Below are 22,259 nucleotides of genomic sequence, written 5' to 3' on the forward strand. Positions count from 1 at the left end.
TAGAGGGTATACGTGCATGTGTGCTAAGTCTCTTCAGGCTTGTCCAACTCTTTGTGACACTATGGACTGTAGCCTGCCAGGCTTCTTGGTCCATGGGATTCTCCAGGCAAGAATACTGGAGTGGGCTGCCATTTCCTTCTCCAGGGGATCTTCCCAACCCAAGGGTCGAAACTGGGTCTCCTGCATTGCAGACAGATTTTTTTACCACTGTGCCACCAGGGAAGCCCTTAGTAATTAGCGACTAACAGAGACCCTTAGGCTTCTGAAAGTCTGTTTCTGCCTGGTTTTGAACCAGGGACCTTTGTCATGTGAGGCTAAAGTGATAACCACAACACTACAGAAACAAGGCTTAGAGGGTACATCTTAATATAATAAAGGCCATGTACAACAAACCTATGGCAACCCACTCCAGTATTCTTGCCTGGAAAATTCCATGGGCAAAGGAGTCTGGTGGGCTACAGTCCATGGTGTCACAAATAGTAGGACACAACTGAATGACTCTGCACAAGAGTCGTTTAAGCATTTTTGCATATCCGTTTCCCTGTATTTTCTCAAAAGGAAAGTAATGCAATGTCCTGTTTGAGAAAAGTCATAACTTGAGTTAGTCACTAAATATATTTTTCAAACTATCATTCTCTAACAGAAATTTGAAGATTTTATACCTTAAAATCCCAAGACGAAGTAGCCAACAAAAGGAGAAGTGATTTAGTCTTGCCCAGGTTAAACACAGGCATTGAAACATGTATACTATCAGGTAAGAAACAAATCTCCAGTCTATGTTTGATATAGGATGCAGGATGTTTGGGGCTGGTGCACGGGGATGATCCAGAGAGATGATATGGGGTGGGAGGTGGGAGGGTGGTTCAGGAACTCACGTACACCCATGGGAACTCATGTACACCCGTGGGAACTCATGTACACCAGTGGCTGATTCATGTCAATGTATGGCAAAACCAATACAGTATTGTAAAGCAAAATAAAGTAAAAATAAAAATTAAAAAAAAAAAAAACAAAACAGTAGGGGCTATTGAATTAGACTGCTGTGAATCTTGCTTTCCTTATCCCACCATTACAAACTATAACACTTGTGTTGTTTAGTTGCTCAGTCATTTTTCTGCAATATTCTGACAGAATGACATCTAATATGAAAGAGCATTTACTTTTTCTAAAAATTAAACAAATTTAGCTTCTATTTTGAGGTTTCTCAAATGGAAGACTTGTGACCAGCTGTAGGACATTTTTGGCACCTCAAATAATGATAAAATTTAGAACAGATTGGATGCACTTCTGCAGTGTGTTCCCAAATAGTATAGTTATTATTTACTTCTTTAGATATACTTCTCTATCAATAAGGAAAACAAGTTTATAAAAAGGGGTAATATGTAAATAATAAAAAATATCTAACTAGGTCAACTATTTTGTATACCTATAGACCTTAGCATGCGAAAATCATATACGTTTGTATTGAGATCAGGGGCTGGAGTATGAGTGGTCATTTAAAACCATAAGTCAAGGATATATCAAGGAGAAAAAAAAATAAGTCAATGCTGAGTATCTAATAATGCAAACAAGCAAACGTTGCTAAATTCACATCTAACTCGAGAGATGATTAGAAAACAAGTAAAATCAAAAATATTGCTAAAATTACCCTTAAAAGTGTTGAAATTGTCACAATTAAGGCTTATGAATTTTCCCTATTTTCTAAAAAAATAAGAAAGAAATATAGTAACTGATTTCAGAAAGCACATTATTACACAATATTACAGCATTATTACAACTTTGAGTTATCCACCAAATGTTTCTTTCAAATTATCATAGTTCTAACTGCAGATTGATTTATGGTTTTATACCTTAAAATTCATAAGGAAGTAGCATACAGAAGTCAACAAAAGCAGGAGTGATTCGATTGTGCCAAGGTTACACCAAAGGAATGGAGATTTGTGAGTTTAGCTTTCTTTAATATCAAAAGTTTCAGTTTTTATCCCATCCAGATAAATCCCATGATCTCTATAATATTTCTAAGGCTGTCCAGAAAAAGGAAGAGACTCATAAATATAGGCTTAGTTTTCTATCATATTTTCTAGATTCCTTATAATTTGAGCTTTAATTACTACTCACCATTTTATGTTGTAAAAAATTGTCTTATTTCTACCCATTTTTCCCCAGTTCTGATCATGGCTTATTCACCTTTGTTCACCTAATTCTACTACTGTATGGTCACTGTGCACTCTAAGTTCCGAAAAAACTTTATGGACTCGATGTATTTATCTCATCAGATGGAACAGAATAAACTTCCAAATGAAAATGCAGGACCCAAGCCCCACAACCATGCTCCACAAGGGATGTCTTATTTATTGGCCATGTGTTTGTTGATGTCCAGCCTCAGGAGAGGTTTCTGGGCTCCTTTCTCTCCTATGCCCTGTTCTCTGAATTGCAAACACTTGCAAGCATTCCAAATCTTTTTTTTTTTTTTAATTTTGTGAAAGAAGGAATGTTCTTACTCGACCAATCATCTCCCCAGTATACTGGCCCAAAAGGTATTATCTTTTCAATAAATAACTACAACAAAAATGCCCTGAAAAACTCTTCCAAAAAAAACAATAAAATAAAAGAGCAATGCTCACCTTGAGAGAAATTCATGTACCACCGTGTAACAAAGCACAGTCAGCTTACAAGTTAGAATAGTTTTTCCCGTGCCATGTTTACTTAAACAAAATTAATGAAATAAAATAGAAGCAAAGGATACTAAGGAGATTAGAAACTTTAAATCAGAAACCTAAATTTATTCTAGACTTTTTCATTAAAAACATATATGATTGTAAATAAATCATTGACTACTCTGAACTTTATTGCACCATTCAAATAATAAATATATTTTGGCAAACTGTTGTGTGCAGGTAAAGAAAAAACTTTGTCAAAGGAAGTATAATGCAGATGCAAATTTTGTTATACTTAAGAGTCTCTTGAGATCTTCCACTTCAGGAATTAAAGGTGTTATAGTCTGGGGTCCCAAAGCATCAGACAAGACTGAGTGACTGACCTGAACTGAACTGAGTCTTGCTAGATGAAGCCTGGAAAGATGGAAGGAGGAAACGTTCTGAGATTCATGCTTCCAATGGCAATTGGCAGATAAGATATCCCCAGGGACATTATGTCACACTAATTTTCCCTGATTTGATCATTTGTTGTCAGTCTTATATTTTCAGAAGGAAAGGGAAGTTCAAACTAATGGAGAAGAATGTTTTCTAGAAAATAATACAATAAACAAATAAAATGTATTATAATAAATAGTAACGTGTGCAAGCTCTTATGTGTTTGTGACCTCATGGACAGTAGCCCTCCAGGATCCTTGTCCATGGGATGTCCCAAGCAAGAATGCAGGAGTGGGTTGCTCTTTCCTCCTCCAGAGGATCTTCCTGACCCAGGGATTGAAAATGCGTGTCCTGCAATCTCAGGTGTATTCTTTAACAATGAGCCAACTGGGAATCCCATAAATAGTAAGTTCAGTTCAGTTCAGTCACTCAGTCATGTTCGACTCTTTGTGACCCCAGGGACTGCAGCATGCCAGGCTTCCCTGTCCATCACCAAGTCCAGGAATTTACTTTACCTTGTGTCCATTGAGTCGGTGATGCCATCCAACCATCTCATCCTCTGTCATCCACTTCTCCTCCTGCCTTCAATCTTTCCCAGCATCAGGGTGTTTTTGAATGAGTCAGATCTTCACATCAGATGGCCAAAGCATAGTAGTTTCAGCTTCAACATCAGTCCTTCCAATGAAAATTCAGGACTGATCTCCTTTAGGATGGACTGGTTTGATCTCCTTGCAGTCCAAGGGACTCTCACGAATCTTCTCCAGCACCACAGTTATAAATAGTAAATAAGATAGTAAATGTCTTTTTAATAGTACCAATAAATGGGAACGTGCAAGAAAAGGAAATTATGCAAATATTGAATAAGGAGAGAAGTGCTCCTGTATAAGTATAAATAAGTTAAGCCTCAAATCTCTTCAATATGATAAAAATGAAATAGCATAAGAAGATGCTAATAAAATTATTATAATTGAAAGAGAATCTTCTTATACTTTGAATATCTGCACGAAAAGATACTGTTGCTAATCAAAACTGAATTCCATCTACAGTTTTTCTCAGAGCTGTTTTCACATCTTTATTTCTAAAGCTGTAGATTAACGGGTTCATCATAGCAACCACATTAGTGCAAAAGACAGAAGAAATTCTTCTATCATCCATAGACCCAGCAGAAGATGGTTTGAGATACATAAATGACATTGACCCAAAGAACAGAGAAACGGCAATTATGTGAGAACTGCAGGTGCTTAGGGCTTTGGACCTGCCTTCCGTGGAGCTGATATGAAAGATGTTGGAGAAAATGAGACCATAAAAGACAAAGATGGCAATGTTGGGCACAATTATATTGATGCCTGCCACGAAGAAAACTACAAGTTCATTGATGAAAGTACTTGTGGAGGAGAGTTGCAGTAGAGGGTGGATGTCACAGAAATAATGGTTGATGTTACTGGCATCACAGAAGGTCAGTCTCAGCATGCATCCAGTGTGAGCCATGGCACCAGAAAATGCCATCAAGTAGGAACCAAGCTGTGTAATTGCCTGAGACGTGAGCGGCTGTGACCGGCGCACTAAGCACGGCTGAGAGGAGCTACCCCACATCTGAGGTCAGGGGCAGCGGCTGGGAGGAGCCACCCCGCATCCGAGGCCAGGAGCGGCGGCCAGGTAGAGCAACCCCACGTCCAAGGAGCAGTGGCTGGGTGGGCACACGCGGGCCTAGAGGAGCTATCCTACATTGAAAGTCAGGAAGGGCGATTGTGAGAAGATACCCTTCGTCCAAGGTAAGGAGCAGCGGCTGCGCTTCGCTGGAGCAGCGTGAAGAGATACCCCACACCTAAGGTAAGAGAAACCCAAGTAAGATGATAGGTGTTGCAAGAGGGCATGAGAGGGCAGACACACTGAAACCATACTCACAGAAAACTAGTCAATCTAATCACACTAGGACCACAGCCTTGTCTAACTCAATGAAACTAAGCCATGCCCACGGGGCAACCCAAGATGGGTGGGTGATGGTGGAGAGGTCTGACAGAATGTGGTCCACTGGAGAAGGGAATGGCAAACCACTTCAGTATTCTTGCCTTGAGAACCCCATGAACAGTAGGAAAAGGCAAAATGATAGGATACTGAAAGAGGAACTCCCCAGGTCAGTAGGTGCCCAACACACTACTGGAGATCAGTGGAGAAATAACTCCAGAAAGAATGAAAGGATGGAGCCAAAGCAAAAACAATACCCAGCTGTGGATGTGACTGGTGATAGATGCAAGGTCCAATGCTGTAAAGAGCAATATTGCATAGGAACCTGTATTGTCAGGTCCATGAATCAAGGCAAATTGGAAGTGGTCAAACAAGAGATGGCAAGAGTGAACGTTGACATTCTAGGAATCAGCAAACTAAAATGGACTGGAATGGGTGAATTTAACTCAGATGACCATTATATCTGCTACTGAGGGCAGGAATCCCTCAGAAGAACTGGAGTAGCTATCATGGTGAACAAAAGAGTCCCAAATGCAGTACTTGGATTCAGTCTCAAAAATGACAGAATGATCTCTGTTCATTTCCAAGACAAACCATTCAGTATCACAGTAATCCAAGTCTATGCCCCAACCAGTAACACTGAAGAAGCTGAAGTTAAATGGTTCTATGAAGACCTACAACACCTTTTAGAACTAACACCCAAAAAAGATGTCCTTTTCATTATAGGGGACTGGAATGCAAAAGTAGGAAGTCAAGAAACACCTGGAGTAACAGGCAAATTTGGCCTTGGAATGTGGAATGAAGCAGGGCAAAGGCTAATAAAGTTTTGCCAAGAAAATGCACTGGTCATAGCAAACACCCTTTTCCAACAACACAAGAGAAGACTCTACACATAGACATCACCAGATGGTCAACACCAAAATCAGATTGATTATATTCTTTGCAGCCAAAGTTGGAGGAACTCTATACAGTCAACAAAAACAAGACCAGGAGCTGACTGTGGCTCAGATCATGAGCTCGTTATTACCAAATTCAGACTTAAATTGACAAAAGTAGGGAAAACCACTAGACCATTCACGTATAACCTAAATCAAGTCCCCTATGATTATACAGTGGAAGTGAGAAATAGATTTAAGGGCCCAGATCTGATAGATAGAGTGCCTGATGAACTATGGAATGAGGTTCGTGACATTGTACAGGAGACAGGGATCAAGAACATCCCCATGGAAAAGAAATGAAAAAAAGCAAAATGGCTGTCTGGGAGGCCTTACAAATAGCTGTGAAAAGAAGAGAGGGGAAAAGCAAAGGAGAAAAGAAAAGATATAAGCATCTGAATCCAGAGTTCCAAAGAATAGCAACAAGAGACAAGAAAGCCTTCTTCAGTGATCAATGCAAAGAAATAGAGGAAAACAACAGAATGGGAAAGACTGGAGATCTCTTCAAGAAAATTAGAGATATCAATGGAACATTTCATGCAAAGATGGGCTCAATAAAGGACAGAAATGGTATGGACCTAACAGAAGCAGAAGATATTAAGAAGAAGTGGCAAGAAGAATACAATACACAGAAGAACTGTACAAAAAAGATCTTCATGACTCAGATAATCATGATGGTGTGATCACTCATCTAGAGCCAAACATCCTGGAATGTGAAGTCAAGTGGGCCTTAGAAAGCATCACTATGAACAAAGCTAGTGGAGGTGATATGGAATTCCAGTTGCGCTATTTCAAATCCTGAAAGATGATGCTGTGAAAGTGCTGCACTCAATATGCCAGCAAATTTGGAAAACTCAACAGTGGCCACAAGACTGGAAAAGGTCAGTTTTCATTCCAATCCCAAAGAAAGGTAATGCCAAAGAATGCTCAAGCTACCACACAATTACACTCATCTCACAAGCTCGTGAAGTAATGCTCAAAATTCTCCAAGCCAGGCTTCAGCAATACGTGAACTGTGAACTTTTTGATGTTCAATTGGTTTTAGAAAAGATAGATGATCCAGAGATCAAATTGCCAACATCAGCTGGATCATGAAAAAAGCAAGAGAGTTCCAGAAATACATCTATTTCTGCTTTATTGACTATGCCGAAGCCTTTGACTGTGTGGATCACAATACACTGTGGAAAATTCTGAAAGAGATGGGAATACCAGACCACCTGACTTACCTCTTGAGAAATCTGTATGCAGGTCAGGAAGAAACACTTTGAATTGGACATGGAACAACAGACTGGTTCCAAATAGGAAAATGAGTAAGTCAAGGCTTTATATTGTCACCCTGCTTATTTAACTTATATTCAGAGTACATCATGAGAAACACTGGGCTGGAAGAAGCACAAACTGGAATCAAGATTGCTGGGAGAAATATCAATAACCTCAGATATGCAGATGACACCACCCTTATGGCAGAAAATGAAGAGGAACTTAAAAGCCTCTTGATGAAAGTGAAAGAGGAGAGTGAAAAAGTTGGCTTAAAGCTCAACATTCAGAAAATGAAGATCATGGCATCTGGTCCCATGACTTCATGGGAAATAGATGGGGAAACAGTGGAAACAGTGTCAGACTTTATTTTTTGGGCTCCAAAATCACTGCAGATTGTGATTGCATCCATGAAATTAAAAGATGCTTACTCCTTGGAAGAAAAAGTTATGACCAACCTAGACAGCATATTCAAAAGCAGAGACATTACTTTGCTTACTAAGGTCTGTCTAGTCAAGGCTATGGTTTTTCCTGTGGTCATGTATGGATGTGAGAGTTGGACTGTGAAGAAGGCTGAGTGCCAAAGAATTGATGCTATCGAACTGTGATGTTGGAGAAGACTCTTGAGAGTCCCTTGGACTGCAAGGACATCTAACCAATCCTTTCTGAAGGAGATCAGCCCTGGGATTTATTTGGAAGGAATGTTGCTAAAGCTAAAACGCCAGTAGTTTGGCCACCTCATGTGAAGAGTTGACTCATTGGAAAAGACTCTGATGCTGGGAGGGTTTGTGGGCAGGAGGAGAAGGGGATGACAGAGGATGAGATGGCTGGATGGCATCACTGACTCGATGGACGTGAGTCTGAGTGAACTCTGGGAGTTGGTGATGGACAGGGAGGCCTGGCAGGCTACAATTATTGGGGTTGGAAAGAGTTGGACACGACCGAGTGACTGAACTGAACCGAGGAACCAAACATAAGCCTGGAACACACTTTTGGGGACATAACAACATTATGCAAGAGTGGGTTACAGACAGCTACATAGCGGTCAGAGGCCATTGATATCAGCACATAGATTTCAGAAATTACAAAAAAAAAAAAAAAAGAAAGAAAAAGAACTGCTGAGTCATGCACCCCATGTAAGAAATAATATTCTTCTTTGATAAGTTAATCAGCATTTTGGGTGTAAACACAGAAGAATAACAGAGATCTATGAAGGACAAGTTAAAGAGGAAAAAGTACATGGGGGTGTGTAGATGTGAATTTAGCAAAATTAAGATTATCAAATTCAAATTCCCTGTCACAGTGACTGTATACATTCCTAGGAACAGGAAGAATAAGGGGAGATGGAGATCTGGTTGGTCTGTTAATCCCATCAAAATGAACTGAGTCACAAAAGACCCATTTCCAGGAGCCATTCTTCTCTAAAGGAATCTATGGATACAAGAAAGGGTTCCATTAGAAAACAACTCAGTTCATCCATTCTACAAAACAGAATATACACTGTGAATGCCTGACACTATGCTGACCTGGTCTCACATAGTCTGCCTTTTCCACTATCAGGATATAGAGTGATGTGGACTCGCCTAATTAGAGTTTTTATAAGCTAAATATAACAAAGGATATCACAATCATACTAGAGAGGGAAAGCAAGAGTTGCCATATGCAAATATACCTTCTGGAAAAACCCAAGGAAAAGAAGAATGGAGAAGAATGCAACTCTTCTACTCTCTTTTCAACATTCCCTCATTCCTGTTAACTCTTCCCTCACCAGTACAACTGGAGGCAGTGACACTAGCAACTGGGCACTGGCTTCTCAAGCAGATAGACCAGGAACCAAGAACACTGTTTCTAAACCAAGATGAGGGGACCCGAGTCTAGGAGAATTGTTATCAACCTTGTCACAGAGTAAAAATCATAAAGGAAGAAGAGTGAGAGACCTACCTATTTAGAGGAAACTTCCTGACTGACATGTCTTTGAGCCCCTCTAATATTCGCTGATTCCTCTCCAATAGATGCTTCCAGTAGTTTTAGTTGAGTCTCAGCTGCACAAAATGAGAAAGAATGGACATATAATAGGTCCTTGGACTTTGATCACAAAACAAGGAATAAGTATTGTAAATTAAATTCAGAAACTCACCCAACTTTGATCTTAAAACTGTAGGACTGTCTCCCTTACCCTACGTCTTTACCCTGTTGGTTCTGGAAATGTTATTTCACATTCTACAGGCTTGATCCATTTGATTTTAGGGGGGAGGAGCTAAATATTAATTCACCTATGCCCTGGAAGCATTCTGAGCATCTATAATTTCTGGTATTTTCAGTGTTCTCATGTGACAGAAGAAAGATAATCCTTTTATTATCATCCCTGCTACTAGACACAGATTTAACCTGAGTGTAATTATGTAGTGCACTTGGTGAAAAGCAGGTTAGAAGCTTGCTTGGTCTCCTCCCCAGGATGTAGATTATATATACAATATGGAATAAGGAAATTATGGATCCTGGTTCTTGATCTGTCTTTAGTTCCTTAGGGACCCACTCTTAGTCATTTTTGCTTTACTCTGGGGACTGTACATCCCTCAGGTAGATCCAAAGTGAATTCTCCTCTCCTCGTAATCTACAGCTCTGAGGGGAAAGCTACTACATTGTCTCATTCCCTTTTTATTCACATTTACTAAAATGGACATAGTTCCAGAAAAGACCTACTTTCAGGTTTCTTTATTTCTTTATCTGAACACATTAAATGTTGCAGCAACTCAATTCAGTTTTCTCTTTGTGAGATTCTCTGAAATAATTTACAATATAGTATATCCCTTCTATAGTTTATACGTTTAACATATTCCTGAAATTTCTATCAGACTCTATTGCTGCCTAATTTTCTGTAACATTTCAGTAACTGAAGTTATCAATTCTTCTCATCATAGAAAAAGGTATGGGTTATAGAGTTAGAGAGAGTGCTGTGAATCTTACCTTCCTTCTTCCACTTTTACACACTATAACACTTTGAAAAAATTATTTAATCTCTTGGCTCTCCTAGGTAAAATAAGGAATGTAATAATAGTTTCTCTTTCACTAAGATGTTGTGTTAATTAAAAAAAAAAACACTAAGTAAAATGGTTGGGTCAGTATTGGCATATGAGTGTCAATAAACATCAGCTGTTATTAGTAATGTTCTCATAAATTTCAGTAGATTCTCTTTCATAATATTCATTAGACTTTTCCCCTTTAATTTGTGATTTTCTATAAACTGTGTATTCTATAAGAATACACATTTATTCTATCTTGTTAACGATCTGGATCCTGAAACTAAGAACAATTTTGAGTACACAGAAATAATTCAATGAATACTTCTGAAACTCATCTTATTTTTTAACATAAATTTATTTATTTTAATTGGAGGCTAATTACTTTACAATATTGTGTTGGTTTTGCCATGCATCAACATGAATCCGTCACGAGTGTGCACGTGTTCCCCATCCTAAACCCCTCTCCCACCTTCCTCCCCATACCATCCCTCTGGGTCATCCCAGTGCACCAGCCCCAAGCATCCTGTATCATGCGTCGAGCTTGCTCTGGCGATTCGTTTCACATATGATATTATACATAAAACATTTCTATGTTTCAATGCCATTCTCCCAAATCATCTCACCCTCGCCCTCTCCCACAGAGTCCAAAAGACTGTTTTATACATCTGTGTCTCTTCTGCTGTCTCGCATACAGGGTTATCATTACCATCTTTCTAAATTCCATACATATGGGTTAGTGTACTGCATTGGTGTTTTACTTTCTGGCTTACTTCACTCTGTATAATAGGCTCCAGTTTCATCCACCTCATTAGAACTGATTCAAATGTATTTTTTTTTAATGGTTGAGTAATAATCTATTGTGTATATGTACCACTGCTTTCCTTATCCATTCGTCTGCTGATGGGCATCTAGGTTGTTTTCATGTCCTGGCTATTATAAACAGTGCTGTGATGAACATTGGGGTACATGTGTCTCTTTCAATTCTGGTTTCCTCGATGTGTATGCCCAGCAGTGGAGTTTCTGGGTCATATGGAAGTTCTATTTCCAGTTTTTAAAAGAATCTCCACATTATTCTCCATAGTGGCTGTACTAGTTTGCATTCCCACCAACAATGTAAGAGGGTTCCCTTTTCTCCACACTCTCTCCAACATTTATTGCTTGTAGACTTTTGGATAGCAGCCATTCTGACTGGCGTGAAATGGTACCTCACTGTAGTTTTGACTTGCATTTCTCTGATAATGAGTGATGTTGAGCAACTTTTCATGTGTTTGTTAGCCATCTGTATGTCTTCTTTGGAGGAATGTCTATTTAGTTCTTTGGCCCATATTTTGATTGGGTCATTTATTTTTCTGGAATTGAGCTGCAAATGTTGCTTGAGATTAATTCTTTGTCAGTTGCTTCATTTGCTAGTATTTTCTCCCATTCTGAACACTGTCTTTTCACCTTGCTTGTAGTTTCCTTTGTTGTGCAGAAGCTTTTAATGTTAATTAGGTCCTATTTGTTTATTTTTGCTTTTACTTCTAATATTCTAGGAGGTAGGTCATAGGGGATCCTGCTGTGATTTATGTCGGAGAGTATTTTGCCTATGTTCTCCTCTAGGATTTTTATAGTTTCTGGTCTTACATTTAGATCTTTAATCCATTTTGAGTTTATTTTTGTGTATGGTGTTAGAAAGAGTTCTAGTTTCATTCTTGTACAAGTGGTTGACCAGTTTCCCCAGCACCACTTGTTAAAGAGATTGTCTTTTCTGTATTCTATATTCTTCCCTCCTTTGTCAAAGATAAGGTGTCCATAGGTGTGTGGGTTTATCTCTGGGCTTTCTATTTTGTTCCATTGATCTATATTTCTGTCTCCGTGCCAGTACCACACTGTCTTGATGACTGTGGCTTTCTAGTAGAGCCTGAAGTCAGGCAGGTTGATTCCTCCAGTTCCATTCTCCTTTCTCAAGATGGCTTTGGCTATTTGAGGTTTTTTTGTATTTCCATACAAATTGTGAAAGTATTTGTTCTAACTGTGAAAAATACCGTCGGTAGCTTGATAGGGATTGCATTGAATCTATAGATTGCTTTGGGTAGTATACTCATTTTCACTACTTTGATTCTTCTGGTCCATGAACACGGTATATTTCTCCATCTATTGGTGTCCTGTTTGATTTCTTTCACCAGTGTTTTATAGTTTTCTAAGTATAGGTCTTTAGTTTCTTTAGGTAGATATATTCCTAAGTATTTTATTCTTTTCGTTGCAATGGTGAATGGAATTGTTTCCTTAATTTCTCTATTTTCTCATTATTAGTGTATAGGAATGCAAGGGATTTCTGTGTGTTGATTTTATATCCTGAAACTTCACAATATTAATTAGCAGAAAGAAAGAAATCTTTAAAATTAGGGCAGAAATAAATCCAAAAGTAACAAAAGGGACCATAGCAAAAGTCAACAAAGCCAAAAGCTGGTTCTTTGAGAGGATAAATAAAATTGACACACCATTAGCCAGAGTCATCAAGAAACAAAGGGAGAAAAATCAGATCAATAAAATTGGAAATGAAAATGGAGAGATCACAACAGACAACACAGAAATACAAAGGCCCATAAGAGACTACTGTCAGCAATTATGTGCCAATAATATGGACAACTTGAAGAAATGGACAAATTCTTAGAAAAGTACAACTTTCCAAAACTGAACCAGGAAGAAATAGAAAATCTAAAAGACCCATCACAAGCACGGAAATTGAAACTGTAATCAGAAATCTTCCAGCAAACAAAAGCCCATGTCCAGGCGGCTTCACAGCTGAATTCTATCAAAAGTTTAGAGAAGAGCTAACACCCATCTTACTCAAACTCTTCCAGAAAATTGCAGAGGAAGGTAAACTTCCAAACTCATTCTATGAGGCCACCATCACCCTAATAGCAAAACCTGACAAAGATGCCATAAAAAAAGAAAACTACAGGCCAATATCACTGATGAACATAGATGCAAAAATCTTTAGCAAAATTCTAGCAATCAGAATCCAATAACACATTAAAAAGATCATACATAATGACCAAATAAGCTTTATCCCAGGGATGGAAGGATTCTTCAATATCCACAAATCAATCAATGCAATACACCACATTAACAAATTGAAAAATAAAAGCCATATGATTATCTCAATAGATGCAGAGAAAGTCTTTGACAAAATTCAGTATTCATTTATGATAAAAGCACTCCAGAAAGCAGGAAGAGAAGGAACATACCTCAACATAATAAAAGCTATATATGACAAACCCACAGCAAACATTATCCTCAATGGTGAGAAACTGAAAGCATTTCCCCTAAAGTCAGGAACAAGACAAGGGTGCCCACATTCACCACTACTATTCAACATAGTTCTGAAAGTTTTGGCCACAGCAATCAGAGCAGAAAAAGAAATAAAAGGAATCCAAACTGGCAAAGAAGAGGTAAAACTCTCACTGTTTGCAGATGACATGATCCTCTACATAGAAAACCCTAAAGACTCCACCAGAAAATTACTAAATAAGCTCTTAAAACTTATCTATCTCATACCATTTAGCTAGATTTTTTAGGACAAATGCACATGGGAAAAAATATAGCTATAAGTACTGAATAAACTATGTTGGAAATATTTTGTGACCTTTGTAGATATTAAATTCAATTTTAAATTATTTATTACACCATAAATGAATGTTCAGTGAGCATTCTAGCATGCCTGTTACGTTTGATGATAAAGTAAGAAAAATAGGTATTTTCAACCTTTATAATATTAACATAAATTATCTAAAAACTGAAAATATTCTTATATTTAAAGCTGTATTGTGATGATTTTATCTACTAGATAACATAACATTTCCAAATAAAGTCTTCAAAATCCTAATGTAAATGTGTACTTGTTTCTGGAATGTAATTTTTCCATTGGTTGTATGAATGAAATATCAATTACCTATCAAAACCTCTCTTTTTATTTTATTGTAGTTGATGTACAATATTATATGAGTTACAAGTGTACAATATAGTGATTCCCAATTCTTAGAGGTTATTTTCCATTTATAGTTATTATAAAAATCCTGGCTATATCTCCTGTGTTGTACAATATATCCTTATAGCTTATTTTATACATAATAGTTTATACCTCTTAATCACCTGTCCGTTTATCCTCTTCCCACTTCCTTTTCCCCACAGGTAAACATAAATTTGTTCTCTACATCATTGAATCTGTATCTCTTTTGCTATATTCACTAATTTTTTACAGTTTTCTGATTTCACATATAAGTGATATCATCTTTGTCCTTTTTTTTCCTGACTTACTCCACTTAGCATAATACTCTCCAAGTCCATCCACATTGCTGTAAATGGGAAATTTTCATACTTTTGATGGATGAGTAATACTCCATTGTTTATATTTACCACATCGTATCTATCCATCTGTTGATGAACATTTATCAGTTGCTCCCATATCTTGGCAATGATAGATAATGCTGCTATGAACATTGAAGTATGGAGATCTTTTTGAAATAGCATATACGTATTTTCAGATATATGCCCAGGAGTGGAACTGCTGGGATATATTGTATTTCTATTGTTAGTTTTTTGAGATACATTCATATTGGAAAATTCCCATTTTTTAAAGTTTTTTTAATATAAATGTATTTATTTAAATTGGAGGCTAATTACTTTACAAGAAAATTCCCATTTTGAAGCTCTTTCAGAAACAACTCTCCAGATGTTCTCTCTGTCCCTTCACAGATTTTCTTTCCTTCCATGTTTTCATGAGGTGAACAGTGGGTTAAAAACTGGTCTCTGGAGTTTTAGCTGTGTGATTCTGAGCAAGTAAGACGACTATTTACTCAGCCTCCACCCCACGGGAAAAGAAAAAAAAGAAAAAGGAAAAAATGAGACTTGTATTTTAAAACCATTTGTAAAATTCTAACACACATTAACTACGGATTTACTTTTTCATCTAACAGACAAAAGGAGTGAGTGAAATTTACAAATTAATAGAATACATCACAATAGGACAAGGTTTCTGCCAGATATTTTTGCTTTGCTTTGCAAAGCGGGAAATACATTTTCCTTTGCAAAGGAGAGGCCCCCTTGCACAGTGAGACAGCAAATTCTGACCAAACACTTGATAACATATTCTGTAGCCAAAAATATCACTGTGTAAGTTTAATCACAATTACAATCCACAGATAAATGGACTCAGGTCAGTTCAGTTCAGTCGCTCAGTCATGTCTGACTCTTTGTGACCCCATGAATTGCAGCACGCCAGGCCTCCCTGTCAATCACCAACTCCCGGAGTTCACTCAGATTCACATCCATCGAGTGATGCCATCCAACCATCTCATCCTCTGTCATCCCCTTCTCTTCCTGCCCCCAATCCCTCCCAGCACCATAGTCTTTTCCAATGAGTCAACTCTTTGCAGGAGGTGGATAAATGGACTAGTTGATGACAATGTCAATTATATTTATGACAACATATCAATTGACCAATACAATAAAAAGAGGCATATGTTATTGGATTGAGAGAGGTGAGTAGAATACAGTAGCTTATTCATTTTCAAGTATCTTCAAGAATAAAAGAAAGAACTATGGATGGTTCAACAAACTATTCAATTTATTTACCTATGTTGCACATAAAATATAGAACAGGAGATATTACTAAAAGAATCCTGAAATTTGGGGGACATTTCTACAACTTTATCATGTCCACATTTTTGTCATTACATTTCTGTTTGAATGCAATGGTAAGTGAAGATACTATTGAAATAGCAAAGGTCTCAGTGTAATGAAGGCAAGAAAGAAAAGAATTGGTTAGACTGAACAGACACCCATAGCTTACCTTGGATGAGAATGACGCATAGGGAAAATAAGAGTGTTATCATTAAATGGGAAAGGTTATTGGTCCCTTGTCTGCAAGTGGTATTGGATCACTTAGGGCTGAGGATGATTCTTCTGGCAAAGAATAGGTATATAGAGTTACATTATGTGGCAAGAGAAGAAAATACATCAGACATTAGAGATGAAGTCCTGTCAAGAAGACATGAGAAAGATAAATGATATGAAAAAAGAATGGGAGAAACAGGATAAAGTGGAGCAGAGAAAAGAAAAAAGGCAAAGAAAAGGAGGTATAAATGATCTGGTTCAGTTTGTAATTCTCCTCAGGACTGTCTTCACAGCAATTTTGACATCCTTGTTCCTGAGGCTATAAATGAGAGGGTTCAGCATGGGTACCACATTGGTGGAAAACACTGTGAAAAACTTTCCCTGCTCCACAAACCTAGAAGATTGTAGCTTGACATGAGTGAGCAGCCCAAATCCGTAGAATAGACTAACTGTTGTAATGTGGTACTCAAGGTACTCAAGGCTTTGGACCAACCTTTAGATGATGATACATGAAGGATATTGAAAAGAATCAAAGCATAAGAAATGAAGATAATGAGGCTAGATAATATGATAACTGTTCCCACAACAGCAGAAACCACAATCTCATTGGCATAAGTGCTGCTGCAGGAGAGCTGGAGCAGTGGGAAGATGTCACACAGGTAATGGTTAATGATATTGGAATCACAAAATATCAGCGTCATAATAGATCCTGTGTGGACTATGGCTCCAGCAAACCCCATCACATATGAACCAGACATCAGCAGAGAACACACCTGAGGGGACATGGCCATTGTGTACAGCAAGGGCTTACAGATGGCCACATAGCGATCATAGGCCATGGCTGTCAACACATAGCACTCAGAGTTGACAAAAAAGCAGAAGAAAAATAGCTGAGACATACATCCTGTAAAGGAGATGACATTCCTGTTGGAAATAAAGTTCATTAGCATTTTGGGGGTAAAGACAGATGAGTAACAGAGATCAATGAAGGACAGATTGAAGAGATAAAAGTACATGGGTGTGTGCAGGTGTGAATTTAGACAAATTAGAATCATCAACCATAAATTGCCCACCACAGTGACCACATAGTTCAGCAGAAACAGAGAAAACAGGGGTATCTGGAGTTTAGGTTGGTCTGTCAATCCCATAAGGATAAACTCACTCACGGAGGAGGCATTTTCCATAGTCGTTTGCTCCACAGTCGTGGTCTATAGGAACAGGGGCAGAAAGTGAGATTAACAATGGAACTTAAAGGACCTTCCCTCTTTGTCTCCAGAGTGAGAGCTGGATCTCTTGGTTTATAACCCCGGGGTTGTCTAAACACTTGGCAAAGCATTCAAAATACAAGACTTCTGATGATTATTACTGCATATTTCTCATGTTCTTCTTTCTGCCCTTACTCCTTCTGTTTGTCTCTGTGCTAAACAAATGCAGATAGACTCTCAGCGTCTCTGCACAACATTCCTGCCTCTCTCCAGGCTCTGTTCAAGATAAGGGCTGAAAACAGCAATAAACAGGCAGTGTTCCTCAAAACCCTTCATTTATATAGTTTGAGGTTTGAGGGGAATTGAGACAAAGGCAATTCAACACTCACCTGCTTTTTCCTCGATGGCTCACTGCCACTGAACCTTAAGGCTACTTCTGCCCTACAGTCCATGAGGTTCAAAGTTTCTGAAAATAAATGAGGCAGTATCCATCACTGTGGTCCTCAGTCTTTGACATGTTACAAAACAGGTCATAAATCTGAGAATTTTCCCAGAAGGTCTTCTTCAATTGCAAAGAGGAAAGAAACATTATAGGATCTCCAAAACAATCAGATGATGCAAATAAGAATCTATCCCATTCCTTGTCATTCAGGGAAAGTTGAGTAGAAAAACTGAAAATTATTCTCTCCCTTGAGATTTCCTTTCAAGTTAAATGAGCCCACTGAGGGTGGAAATTAATGAGTCTGTATTTCCACCCTGTGTCGTTGATCTTTTGGGGCACAATGTTCTACTCAATTTACAGTTTCACAATAAGAATTCTTAGTCCCCAAAGAAGAAGAGTGTGTGAGCTGATATTCACTTCTTCATCATCTCCTGGAACTTATGCCCAGTTCTCAAAAGGAACATCTGGGGCATGATTACTTGCCATGGTTAGCACTTTCCTAGCACCTCTGGGATTGCATTAGTATATCATAGCTTCAGCATTTTCTTGCTTATGGATTTCATCTCTGTAAAGAGGTGTAGCGAAATGGTTATGAGACTATTGGTGTGCCCCTAAAGTTTAATTCTTGAAGTTAAACTTCTTAATTGTGAGCCTATAGACAATGATATAATCTGTCTGATCCTTGAATATATATAGGTAGACAAATATACGTATATATATATATAAAATGAGACTTGCAAGTGAGCTATCTCATAGGACCATTTTGAGGGTTAAATGAGTTATGTCACACAATGTATTAGGAACATAGCTAACATGTAATAAGAGATTGAGAAATGTTGGTACTTCTCCCCAACTGTATTCATAATATCAGGATTTCTCAACTTGGCTCGAATGAAATCTGGCACTATTGACATTTTGGTCTAGATAATTTTGGTGGGATGATCCTGTGTATTACAGGATGCAAAGCATCCCTTTCTGCAACCCATTAGTGTCTCCCCATCACCAACTGTGAAAATGAAAGTGTTCTCCAGACACCATCAAATGTTCCCTCAGTAGCAAAAACCTGTGTTTAAGAATTGTTGACTGATGTATACTTATACTTGGTCTTCTAACATAATGGCGTTTGAGACAATTCTCTCTTGTTTCTACTTATGTCCGTCCAGCTCAATGTGCCCCAAATTGAATTAAGCATTTTCTTACAGTTTCCACTGCTGGTCTTCTGGGTTATACTTTTCAAAGCTATTTTCACCAATCTCCAAACAATGCATGCATGAATGAAGCATAAGCAGTTCTCACATCATTTTCATTTAGTCTTCAAGAACCCAGAGAATCCATCTCTTTGAAATTTTTGGCCTTTCTTCTCACTTACATAGCTTCTTCAGTGTCTCTTCATGTCAAATTTCAGTTACTCTAAGAGTTTTCTAATGTGGATCCCTATGAAATTTGACAATAGGTACCACTGTCACCTGCTCATCATCACTGTACAAATGCTCATTGAAACAAACACACACACACAAATACACACAAATATCCACCTTTCTCTTCCTGTTCTTCACCCCTAATTCATACCTATGTAGTTTTCAACATAAATTAGGTGAGATCAATATTCTTGAGGCACGTTATTAATACCGTTTAAACACTAATCATAGTGAATCCATCTTGCTAATGATTGCTTTTATTTCCATATTCTTTCTTGTTTTTCTTTTTATTCCAAAGACTTTCCCAGATTTTCCTCTGACTTCTTCTCCAGCGTTGGTAAACTCTTCTCTGTATGTTCAACAGTCTCTAAAAGGAGGAAGAAGGTTAATGATGTTAACATTCCTTAAATTTCTACTTTCATGCCTATTTTTCAGTTTGGTAAAACGTCCCTCAAATGTGCAGGTAATCGCCTAATTTGGAGAGTGTTTGAGCCTTTTTAAGGAATAAATCTCTAGATTTTACTGGGTGATAATGGCAGCAGTTAACTTACTACATGGAGAGGTAGGAATATCTGAATATCCAATTACTTCTTTTTTTTTCCTTTTGTTTATTTTTAATTGAAAGATAATTGCTTTACAGAATTTTGTTGTTTCCTGTCAAACTCAACATGAATCAGCCAAAGGTATATATATATATATATATATATATACCCCCTCCCTTTGGAATCTCTCTCCCCATCCCAACTTTCTAGATTGATACAGAGACCCTGTTTAAGTTTCCTGAGTCATTCATCAAATCCCTGCTGGCTATATATTTCACACATGGTAATGTAACTTTCCATGTTACTCTTTCCATACATCTCACCTTCTCTTCCCTTCTGCCCATGTCCATAAATCTATTCTCTATGTCTGTTTCTCCATTGCTTTCCTGTAAATACATTCTTCTGTACCATTTTTCTAGATTCTGTATACATGTGTTAGAATATTGCATTTATCTTTCTCTTTCTGACTTACTTCACTCTGTATAACAGGCTCTAAGTTCATTCAACTCATTAGAACTGACTCAAATGCATTCCATTTAATGGCTGAGTAATATTCCAGTGTGTATATATACCACAACTTCTTTATCCATTCATCTGTCAATGGACATCTAGGTTGCTTCCATGTTCTAGCTATTGTAAATAGTGATGAAATGAACAATGGGATACTTGTATCTTTTTCAATTTTGGTTTCCTCAGGGTATATGCCTAGGAGTGGGATTTCTGGGTCATATGGTGGTTTTATTCCTAGTTTTTAAAGGACTCTCCATACCATCTTCCATAGTGGCTATATCAAATTACATTCCCACCAACAGTGCAAGAGCATTCTCTTTTTTCCACACCCTATCCAGAATTTATTGTTTGTAGACTTTTTGATGATGGCCATTCTGACTGGTATGAGGTGATATCTCATTGTACTTTTGATTTGTATTTCACAAGTAATGAGCGATGTTGAGCATCTTTTCATGTGTTTGGTAGCCATCTGTATGTCTTCTTTGGAGAAATATCTGTTTAGGTCTTTTCCCCACTTTATTATTATTATTTTCTATCTTGTTCCATTAGTCTATATTCTGTTTTTGTGCCAGTACCATACTGTCTTGATGACTGTAGCTTTTTAATATAATCTGAAGTCAGGAAATTTGATTCCTCCAGCTTTGTTCTTCTTTCTCAAGACTGCTATCCAGGGTCTTTTGTGTTCTCATATGAATTGTGAAATTTTTTGTTCTAGTTCTGTGAAAAAGGGCTTTGGTAATTTGATAGCTATCACATTGCATCTGTAGATTGCATTTGGTAGTAGTCATTTTCACAATATTGATTCTTCCTACTGAGGAATGTGGAATATCTCTTCATCCTGAGTCATTCATCAAATCCCCGCTGGCTATCTATTTCACGTATGGTAATGTAACTTTCCATGTTACTCTTTCCATACATCTCACCTTCTTCTCCCTTCTGCCCATGTCCATAAGTCTATTCTCTATGTCTGTTTCTCCGTTTATGACATCTTGGATTTCTTTCATCAGTATCTTATAATTTAGAATGTATAGTTCTTTTATTACATTAGGCAAGTTTATTCCTAGATATTTAATTATTTTTGTTCCAATGGTGAATGGGATTGATTCTTTAATTTGTCTTTCTGATTTTTCATTGTATAGGTATATGTATATGTATATATAGATATAGATATATAAATGCAGGTGATTTCTGTGTATTGATTTTGTATCCTGCAACTTTGCTAAATTCACTGATTAGCTCTAGTAATTTCCTAATACTACCTTTAGGATTTACAATGCTCAGTAGCATGATATCTGCAAACAGTGAGAGCTTTACTTCTTTTCTGCTCTGGATTGCTTTTATTAATCTTTATTCTCTGATTGCTGCAGGTATGACTTCCAGAACTATGATGAATAACAGTGGGAAATGTGGACACCCTTGTTTTCTTCCTGATCTTAGGTGCAATGCTTTCAGTTTTTCACCAGAGAATACTGTTTGCTGAAAGGCTTATTTCAGTAATTTCAGCTTATTTGCTCTTTTGAGATAGGCTCCTTCTCTGACCATTTTGTGAAGAGTTTTTTTTCTGCATCTATTGAGATTATCATATGGTTGTTATATTTCAATTTGCTAATATGGGATATCACATTGATGATTTGAGTATATTGAAGAATTCTTGCACCCCAACTTAATCATGGTGTATGAGCTTTCTGATGTGTTGCTGAATTCTGTTTGTGAAAATTTTGTTGAGGATTTTGCATCTATGTTCATCAGTGATATTGGCCTGTAGCTTTCTTTTTTTATTGGATGAGTGTTATCTGGTTTGGGTACCAGGGTGATGGTGACCTCTTAGAATGAGTTTGGAAGGGTTCCTTCCTCTGTAATTTTTTGAAAGAATTTTACAAGGATAGGCAGTAGCTCTTCTCTAAATGTTTGGTAGAATCCTCCCGTGAAGCCATCTTATCCTGGATGTTTATTTTTGGGGAGATTTTTGATCACAGCTTCAATTTCAGTGCTT

General features: G+C 37.6%; 2 protein-coding genes and 1 non-coding gene across 3 annotated transcripts; all 3 read right to left on the bottom strand.

Moving 5' to 3' along the window:
* On the bottom strand, positions 272 to 344 carry TRNAV-CAC. Its single transcript has one exon. It is a non-coding gene; the product is annotated as a tRNA-Val (tRNA).
* Positions 4,116 to 8,664, bottom strand: LOC102172873 (olfactory receptor 8B3-like). Its single transcript, XM_013975797.2, is given in 3 exon segments — positions 4,116 to 4,613; positions 8,210 to 8,338; positions 8,341 to 8,664. Coding segments are annotated over 3 exon segments (951 nt in total).
* LOC102175004 (olfactory receptor 143-like) lies at positions 16,408 to 17,333 on the bottom strand. Its single transcript, XM_018042778.1, is given in 2 exon segments — positions 16,408 to 16,613; positions 16,616 to 17,333. Coding segments are annotated over 2 exon segments (924 nt in total).

Source organism: Capra hircus, chromosome 29, assembly GCF_001704415.2.
Source record: "Capra hircus breed San Clemente chromosome 29, ASM170441v1, whole genome shotgun sequence".
In the NCBI taxonomy this organism is placed as follows: Eukaryota; Metazoa; Chordata; class Mammalia; order Artiodactyla; family Bovidae; genus Capra; species Capra hircus.